The 9,103-nt window shown below is 48.6% G+C and overlaps 2 protein-coding genes across 2 annotated transcripts; one reads left to right on the top strand and one right to left on the bottom strand.

Moving 5' to 3' along the window:
- Positions 1 to 375: 375 nt before the first annotated feature.
- eif1ad (eukaryotic translation initiation factor 1A domain containing) lies at positions 376 to 6,851 on the top strand. Its single transcript, XM_086222906.1, has 4 exons — positions 376 to 967; positions 1,069 to 1,177; positions 4,084 to 4,192; positions 4,697 to 6,851. Exons 1-4 carry the CDS (start codon positions 881 to 883, stop codon positions 4,914 to 4,916), a joined length of 525 nt encoding a protein of 174 aa, XP_086079032.1. The 5' UTR covers positions 376 to 880; the 3' UTR covers positions 4,917 to 6,851.
- Positions 6,852 to 7,041: 190 nt separating this feature from the next.
- Positions 7,042 to 9,103, bottom strand: LOC147250710 (N-acetyllactosaminide beta-1,3-N-acetylglucosaminyltransferase 2-like). The gene has a single exon (XM_086222522.1). It carries the CDS (start codon positions 9,101 to 9,103, stop codon positions 7,688 to 7,690), a length of 1,416 nt encoding a protein of 471 aa, XP_086078648.1. The 3' UTR covers positions 7,042 to 7,687.

Below are 9,103 nucleotides of genomic sequence, written 5' to 3'. Positions count from 1 at the left end.
CATTTATCATCAACCCACCCATCATCAACCCATCCATCCAGTTTCTATACCTCTTATCCATGAAGGGTGGGGGGTGGAGTCTATCCCAGCTGACACTGAGTGAGAGGTGGTATTCACCCTGGATGGGTCACCAGTCCTTCTCAGGGCCATCAGGTGCAATTAGGGGTTCAGTATCTTGCTCAAGGACACTTGGACAGGGTCACCGGGGGAAGTGGGGATCGAACCAGCGACCCTTCGGTTGCAAGACGCCACGCACCTCTGAATTAAAACAACTGAACAATAAAAACAGAAATCAGCAACGCGCTTCAGCTCCTGGCGGAAATGCAAGCGACCATGAACGCCCCTCAGCGTGAGAGGAAACTCTGTATCCCATGATGCAGGGCGCTGCTGCGGAAGAACCGACACACTTGGAGTTTATCTTAGGACAGCCGAGAGCAGCAGCAGGGTTCGAGAGACTGCTCGATGGACACAAACAGTAGACGCACGATTTCCCTCGAAAGATAAGTTCACCAGAGCGGAAGTGACATCATTGCCCGTTCTACCTTCCGGTCCAGTGTGGTCAGAAAACACGAGTGAGCCCACGCTGCTGCTGTCACCGGATTGTTTCCACTCGCTCATCGATGATTAAACGCTGCTGTTACCGTCGTTCGTTGTTTCCAGGTGCCGTCGCGGTCGTTCGGTAGCTCGGCTAACGCGAGCTAACGCCGCTAGCTGGACAAAGCAGTGCGCGCCCTGCTCCTGTAATGGAGGACTGAGGCTGAAGCAGCAGCTGGCAAGTTTTTGATTAAACTTCTGGGCGGGCAAAGGTTCCAAACTTGACTCGTCCCGTTCGGATATTTGTGTCTCGTGGCTCGCTGTGCTGAAGCGGAAGCTCGCGAGGATGTCTCAGGCCACCAAACGCAAACACGTAGTCAAGGAGGTGCTGGGAGACCTGGTGACGCCAGCAGAGAACCAGCAGATCGTGAAGGTTCCCCGACACACGCACACACACACACACACACACACACACTGGACTGGATCCAGCAGATCTACAATAGGATGAGCTGTCCCTCCTCTGCCTGTGTTTAGGTGACCGGTAGCCGCGGCAACAACCTCCATGAAGCTGTCACCTCTCTGGGGGAGACGTTCCTGGTCAGCATGCCCACCAAGTTCCGCAAGAACATCTGGATCAAGAGAGGTAAGCAATCCAGTAGGGGGTGGAAGTAACCACAAGAGGGGTAGGATGTAATCCTGGAAGCGCCTCGTCACACTGCTTCCTCTCTGGAAGGTAAAGGTCCCTCTGCTTGTCGAGAACCTTAATAAAACACCCCTTCAAAGCTGATGCGTGTTCCCTGGTGTTGGCGGGTCCAGGTTGTTCTGGTTACTTGTTGTGATGGGCTGATGGTGGCCGACCCACAAGTTCACGCGCGGCCCGCCTGGGTTAGAGGATTTATAGTCTTCACGTATGATTTAACAAAACATTACATCATTAGATATTTAACAGGTTGATTGATTCTTTATGACCACACAGCCAGGCTGAGGGAATTTGTTTTCAGGTCCAGGTTCCAATTCCACATTCAGCATCAAACACGTAACATTGAGGTACAGACAGACACGTGCATGCGTGAATCCTCAGAGTTCAGTGTTTATTGTAGTGGGAATGAAACTGTTTTTGAAGCAGGTTGTTTTGGAGGCAATTATCCTGTAGCGCCCCCCAGAGGGCAGCAACTGGAAGGCACAGTGTGTGGGCGAGAGGGGTCAGAGATGATCATTTGCGGCGGAGTGACTCAGTGAATCGTAGGGTGAGCCAGGGTGCACTGCACTTTCCTCCGGGAGTGTGTGGACACTGCTGAACCAGACTGTTAGGAAGACACAACCTACAGATTTTTTTACCATGGCTTTATGGGGGGGGGGGGGGGGGGTGCCTTCTCTCAAAACTGCCTGTCTGTGCTGTTCACATTTTCAACAGAACTTTACTTCCCTGCTGATGCTCTGTGTACTGTAGCTCCTACTTTGAGTTTAAAAACACAGATAGTTCACCCCTGCATAAGGAGTTGGTCCTGGTTCTGGTTTAAGCTCAGCCCCCTCTGAGCATGGCGACTGGTCATTTTGGTAGATGTGCAGATCACATCCTGGTAAGACCTCAGGAGGCGTGTGGCCTCTGGCACCGATCCATCGGTTGTTTGTGGAACCAACAATTAACAAATTCCCAAATCAAGAGAGAAGCATAGACGATGGTCAATGAGGGGACTTTGTGTGCTGAGATGATGATGATGATGGTGGTGATGATGGTGGTGATGATGATGATGATGGTGATGATGTTGATGATGGTGGTGATGATGATGATGGTGGTGGTGATGATGATGGTGATGATGTTGATGATGGTGGTGGTGATGATGATGGTGATGATGTTGATGATGGTGATGATGATGATGGTGATGTGATGGTGATGATGGTGATGGTGATGATGGTGATGGTGATGATGGTGATGATGATGATGGTGATGATGATGGTGGTGATGATGATGATGGTGATGGTGGTGGTGATGATGGTGATGATGATGGTGATGATGATGGTGATGATGTTGATGATGGTGATGATGATGATGGTGATGATGATGGTGATGATGATGATGGTGATGATGATGATGATGATGGTGATGATGGTGGTGATGATGATGATGGTGGTGATGTTGATGATGGCGGTGATGATGATGATGGTGGTGATGTTGATGATGGCGGTGATGATGGTGATGATGATGATGATGGTGATGATGATGCTGGTGATGTGATGTGATGATGATGATGGTGATGATGATGATGGTGATGATGACGATGGTGGTGATGGTGATGATGGTGATGGTGATGGTGATGATGACGATGGTGGTGATGATGATGGTGGTGGTGGTGGTGGTGGTGATGGTGGTGATGTTGATGATGGCGGTGATGATGGTGGTGATGATGGTGATGATGGTGATGGTGATGATGATGATGGTGGTGATGGTGATGATGATGATGATGGTGGTGATGATGATGATGGTGGTGATGATGGTGGTGATGATGGTGATGATGATGGTGATGATGATGATGGTGGTGATGTTGATGATGGCGGTGATGATGGTGATGATGATGGTGATGATGATGATGATGGTGGTGATGTTGATGATGGCGGTGATGATGGTGATGATGATGGTGATGATGGTGGTGATGGTGATGATGATGGTGGTGGTGATGATGATGATGGTGGTGATGATGATGGCGGTGATGGTGATGATGATGATGGTGGTGATGATGATGATGATGGTGGTGATGGCGATGATGATGATGGTGATGATTTAAGTTCTAACCTTATCCATCCATCTATCATCCATTCATCCCTCCATCTTCTCCCTCTTCTCCTGTTCAGGGTGGTGGGGGTGGAGCCTATCCCAGCAGCCTTTACCCTGGACAGGTCACCAGAGATGTACCGATTCCACTTTTCTTGACTGATTCTGATTTCCAGTTTTTCGATCATGTGACTTGCGGATACTATTTTTGCTGATTCCAATGTTCTATCTCAGAGTGATACTTGACAAAATAGAATAACCTAAAAACGAACTTTTCTCCAATTTGTAACATTTATCATCAAAATTACGGACTAATTTCTAACCCTAACCCTGCACCCTGGTTCTGAGCTTTTCCCACTGGCGTTAGCTGCTTTCCTTTGATAGCTTCCTCCAGCTGGTGGAGGTTGAAGGGTCTGATTAGGTTGTTGGTTGCTGCTGGTTCTCACTGACATGAACCCTGAATTCCCATTAGTCCGGCTTCTTCGGTAGTTTTTGAGATCAACAGGCTGCACACAGTGTTTTATATTGAAAACTGACCAGATGTACCGTGATAAAACGTGCCCTTTGCAGACTGATGTCTGACTGATGTGCTGTCTGTCAACAATAAACTGCGCTGCTCCTCCCTGCTCAGCAGCGCAAACACACGACCCTGACCAGCCTGTTACTGGCCAGGCTGGTTTATGGCTCTGTTTGATTTTATGTTGTATTTCATGGAATGAAAAACCTTTCCGTAATTCCATTAAGTTGACTGATGAGTAAGTTTGCCTGCTCTTCCTCAGGTGATTTTGTAATCGTGGATCCTATCGAGGAAGGAGAGAAAGTGAAGGCAGAAATCAGCTTCATTCTCTACAAGGATCACATCCAGCATCTGCAGAAGCAACAGCTGTGGTGGGTGGAACTCCACCACCGCATCTCTGATCCCACGATCTCTGCAATCACTCTGATCACATGATCCACGATCTCTGCAATCACTCTGATCACATGATCCACGATCTCTGCAATCACTCTGATCACATGATCCACGATCACTCTGATCTCTGCAATCACTCTGATCACATGATCCACGATCTCTGCAATCACTCTGATCACATGATCCACGATCACTCTGATCTCTGCAATCACTCTGATCACATGATCCACGATCACTCTGATCTCTGCAATCACTCTGATCACATGATCCACGATCTCTGCAATCACTCTGATCACGTGATCCATGATCACTCTGATCTCTGCAATCACTCTGATCACGTGATCCACAATCACTCTGATCTCTGCAATCACTCTGATCACATGATCCACGATCACTCTGATCTCTGCAATCACTGATCACATGATCCACGATCACTTGTATTATAGAGTGTAACCAAGTGCATTGTGATTGTCTCGGTTCAGGCCAGACGGCTTTATGGAGGAGTCACCAGTGGAGGACAAAACCAGCAGAGAGCAGGGGGAGCAGGACAAGGAGGAGGAGGAAGATGTCAGCAGCTCTGAGGATGATGATGCGGATCTCTTTGTGAATACCAACCGCTGTAACTACCAGTACAGTGAGAGTGAGGATGAGGAGGACAGTCAGACAGCAGACGAAGAGGGAAGGACAGACACCACTGTGTAAGCAGGGCAAGAGACAGGTTCCCTCTGTGCTAACGGACTGATGATGATGATGATGATGATGATGTAACAGCTCCTTGGGACATTGGTAGGTGATGGCCTGCTGGACTCTGTCCTGGACTTCCTGGCTGCCTCTCGGGACTCAGCAGAACCAAATAAGTTTTACTGGTGGAAAAAAGTGTAAAGGTGACTGAAATTTTTCAAGAATTCTGTTGTTGAGGGTGTGAATGTTAAATTCTGCCGGAACGTTTCTGCTCAGCTCAACGATGGTGTGTTGACCTCTGAAAAGTTTGATTCTCCTCTCTCCTTCGGATTTCCATCAAACCCTGGAGCCAGTATTTATTTTCAATGTACTGGTATATTTACAGGTTCACAGTCATTCAAGGGGCTACACAAGTGGTTGAAATGTAATCAGTCACATTGTGACCTGCAGCCACGTTCCAGTCAGGAGCCCAAGAATCTTCGAGGGCTGCTTGGCGTGTACACACAGAACTGTGCTGCAGACGTCCTGCCGCCCAGGGAAACCGCCATCGATCCAGATTCCCTCTGCAATCACACCTCTTGAATTGGGTTTCCATGAAAATAAGAGCAATCATGTAAAAACTCAGTAGTTGAGATATGTGTGGAAAATTGTGGTTTAAGTCGCCTTTCTTTAACCCTGTTAATAAAGTGGAGACTAAAAAGATGAAGGTCTGTTTAAAATTCCCCATCAGACCCTGATGGAGGCCCAAGGTCCTGGAAGCTGGAACAACCACGAAGATCAAGAGGACTTGTATCGATATATACTTTCAGGTGCACACAGACAGGACAGTGAATCCACAGGGTTCCCACGCGTCCTGGAAAACCTGGAAAATTACCAATTTTCCAGTCATGGAAAATGTATGGAGAATGAGAAAAAAGGACGAATGTACCGGAAATGGTTGATATTTCCTGGAAAATTATTTTTCCTCCTGCCTTGTGAGCGAATGATGATGGGTTAAAAGTTACGTGCATGTAGTTAACTGTCACTGTGCTTCTCTGCTGCCAGCCGGTGCAGCGCCAGCGTGACACCGCCGGCCAATCAAATTTGCATTTCAGTTTAGAGCAGTTCTGCAACCCCGTGTTTCCAGTTTATTCTGTTGCTGGATTTAGCGACTTTTCAGATGCCGTTAAGGATTTAGACCCTAGAGATCAAACTAGCGACTCCAAGTTGAAAAGTGTCGCTGGTGTCGGTCCACCAGTGTGAGGTCTTCCTCTCCCGCGGCCGCAGCCTCCTCTCGTTCTAAATTATAGCCATGGACTGCACACAATGTATTAGTAACAAACATGGAAACAATCTGGATAAATGCAAGTTACAACTGTAGAAAAGAAGACTTCCAAAGAGTGAGGGGGACAGAGACGTGGAGTATTGACGTCAGAACTTGTCTCTGTAGCCGCTGAAAAAGTCCTGGAAAATAATTTCAGGGAAAGTGTGGGAACCCAGGACACCTTTGGAGAGGAAGAAATGGTACCTAGCCAGTAGATGAAGGTGCAGCTGTATCTCAGGGAGGAAGCTGAAAGAACCTGCCCATGGACCAGTCAGGGAGGGTTAGACTAAGCCCATATTTCCTCGATCAGCAGCATACAGATGCTGTCAAGAGAAATATTTGGACTATGGACATTTACGGTGCAGCAGTGGTCAGCACTGTGGCCCCCAGCAAGAAGGTTGTGGGTGGAGCCCCGGCTGGAGCACGGGGTCTTTCTGTGTGAGTCTCCATGTTCTCCCTGTTCCTGCTGGGTTCTGTCTGGTACTCCAGCTTCCTCCACAGTCCAAAGACATCAAGAGGGACCAGGTTAATCCAGACTCTAAATTGACCGTAGGCGTGGCTGGGAGAGCCAATGGTTGTCTGTCTCTATGTGTTGGCCCTGCCATGGACTGGTGACCTGTCCAGGGTGAAGGCTGCTGGGATAGGCTCCACCCACACCACCCTGAACAGGAGAAGAGGGGGAACATGGAGGGAGGGATGGAGGGATGATGGAGGGATGGGTGGATGGATGGATGATGGATGGAGGGATGGAACAGGACTTTTTTTTAATTAAAGCATTTCACCATTTAAAATATGTCTCATCATTTTTTTCCTCACAATGACAAATCTGTAGATGAAGGTTCTGGATTAACAAACCGTCACTTTTATTGATTCTTGACCAAAGCACAAGGTTACGCTGTTGCAGGATGTGCTTGCTGATGGAGAATTGTTGGGTGGAGGTTCATTGAAGGAGGGAGGTGCTGGACCTGCTCTACTTGGAAAGAGTCAGGACAGAACTTTGGTTGGGGTTTGGTGACACCCTAATAAACCTGACTTGACCACACATTCCCATGCCTCCTCTGAAACATGTAGAAACATGACTGGAAAAGGCGCAACATGTTTCTCTCCATCAGTGCTGCTGCTGCAAAAATGCTGTTCAACACTGTGAATTTGGATTTCAAATATCTCCAAAGTCCAACTAAGATCATGGTACGTGTCTGGATATATATTTTTTTGCATAAAGGTCCATGTAGCGTTTCCTGAAAACTGAGTGGAAATGTTCAGAAATCCCCCAAAACTCTGCATATGAACAGGTCATGCTGGAACCCAACAAGGACAGACCTGAGCTGTTTCAGGAGGAATTCTGCTGAGAGGATCTGCTGGGGCACTGGATGAGTGAGCATCGGCCTCCTTGTCCAGGCACATTGAATGTTGTCACTGGACTTTGACCCGTTCAGCTGAGACGAGTGTTGGTGACTCCTGAGATCTGTGGACGCGGCACCAACTGCCATCAGGCTCTTGAAGAATAATCCTTGAATCTTCCATTCATGTCCGATTCATTCCCCTTCTTGTCAGCAGCTCTCAGGGCGACATCCCAGCACTGCGTCTGTGTGTTCTTCATGTCGGCCCACAGCTGAACCATCTGGCTTGGGCTTCGTTTGTGGACCATTATGATCGTGTGGTAGACGCACGGTCTGTCCTCTTCATTTTTTGCGAAGTCAAATGAGAGGAAGGCCGGGTGGTGGATGGGGTAGGCGTCCAGCCGTGCCATACACATTCCTACAAAAACATCATCAATGGGGAACAGGTGAACCCTTCTGGATATTTGGTTCAGGCGTTGGGCCAGCAGCCCTGAGTACAGCACCCCTCCCCCTCCAGCGTACGAGGGGTAGAGACCCTTGTAGAAACTGTCCGGGATGAAGTACTTGGACTCGTAGACTCGGTTGGGTGCAGCTGCACTGATGACATCTCCAACCATGAATTCCTCCATGGTTCCTTTTGCCTCTGGCAGTCTCACCTGGTCCTGGAGGTAGGTGATCATGTTGGGCGTATGAACAAAAACATCATCATCCCCCTTAAAGACAAAGCGGGTGTGGCTGCAGTAGCATGAGAACCAGCCCCAGAAGAGCACATCCTTCAAGGTGAGGTTGAAGAACGTGTCACTGAAGTCCCACTGTAGAATGTCTCCATATTCTTTTGCCTCCTTCTGCAGAAGCTGCACTATGTCCACGCTCAGTTCTTCAGGGCTTTCTTTGCCCAGCAGGAAGACCCTCCGGATGTACCCACCACCTCCTCCCCTGCTCTTCCTCTGCTGTCCTGCCGCCCAGCCCACCTGGCCCCAGGTCTGTCGGATGGCCTGGCGGTTCCTGAAGTTCAGCTCTGAGGTCTTGATCGCCAGCAGAAGCAGAGAGGGCTCTTTCTCATCCCTTGCCCCAGCTCCACATGTTCCATCTGGCTGGATGAGGACTGGGTAGTCTCTCCTCATCATGTGACTCACAAACCTTTGCATCTGCTGTGGGAGTTTGTCAAAGTTTCTACTCATGCTATCTGAGCCAGCACCTCCAGAGAAGCTTAGTTTTAGGAGGGAATTAAATATTCTCTTACTTTCTAATCTCGTTTTGTGGTGTTGGGGAAGCAGAATGGGGTTGAAATGGCGGTCAACATCCAGCTGGAGTTTGTTCCACAGGGCGTCTTCATGGAGCTTCCAGAAAGTTTTAGGCATTGAGGCAAAGCTGTCATTTGTAAATGTTCCTGAAGCCACAAAGTGAACATGTTCTATCCCATGAACTCGGGTCCCATGCAAGACTCTGGTGTTTATGTTCAGACACACCATGGCACTGATGTAGATGAACAGCAGCGCCAGGCAGATGCAGGGCATGCACACACAGCCCAATGCATTCCACCAGCGACAGTAGCACCGTGCCAT

The sequence above is a fragment of the Aulostomus chinensis genome, chromosome 13 (genome assembly GCF_037954235.1).
Source record: "Aulostomus chinensis isolate RoL2024-O1b breed Wild chromosome 13, RoL_Achi_v1.0, whole genome shotgun sequence".
NCBI classification, from domain to species: Eukaryota; Metazoa; Chordata; class Actinopteri; order Syngnathiformes; family Aulostomidae; genus Aulostomus; species Aulostomus chinensis.
This window is presented reverse-complemented; position numbering and strand designations above follow the sequence as displayed.

Excerpts from the sequence above, each read along its gene's own strand:
- eif1ad (XM_086222906.1), top strand. The coding sequence starts at position 881 with ATGTCTCAGGCCACCAAACGCAAACACGTAGTCAAGGAGGTGCTGGGA. Across the intron at positions 968-1,068 it reads AGAACCAGCAGATCGTGAAG|GTGACCGGTAGCCGCGGCAA; the intron begins GTTCCCCGACAC and ends GCCTGTGTTTAG. Across the intron at positions 1,178-4,083 it reads GAACATCTGGATCAAGAGAG|GTGATTTTGTAATCGTGGAT; the intron begins GTAAGCAATCCA and ends GCTCTTCCTCAG.
- LOC147250710 (XM_086222522.1), bottom strand. The coding sequence starts at position 9,103 with ATGGCACGGTGCTACTGTCGCTGGTGGAATGCATTGGGCTGTGTGTGC.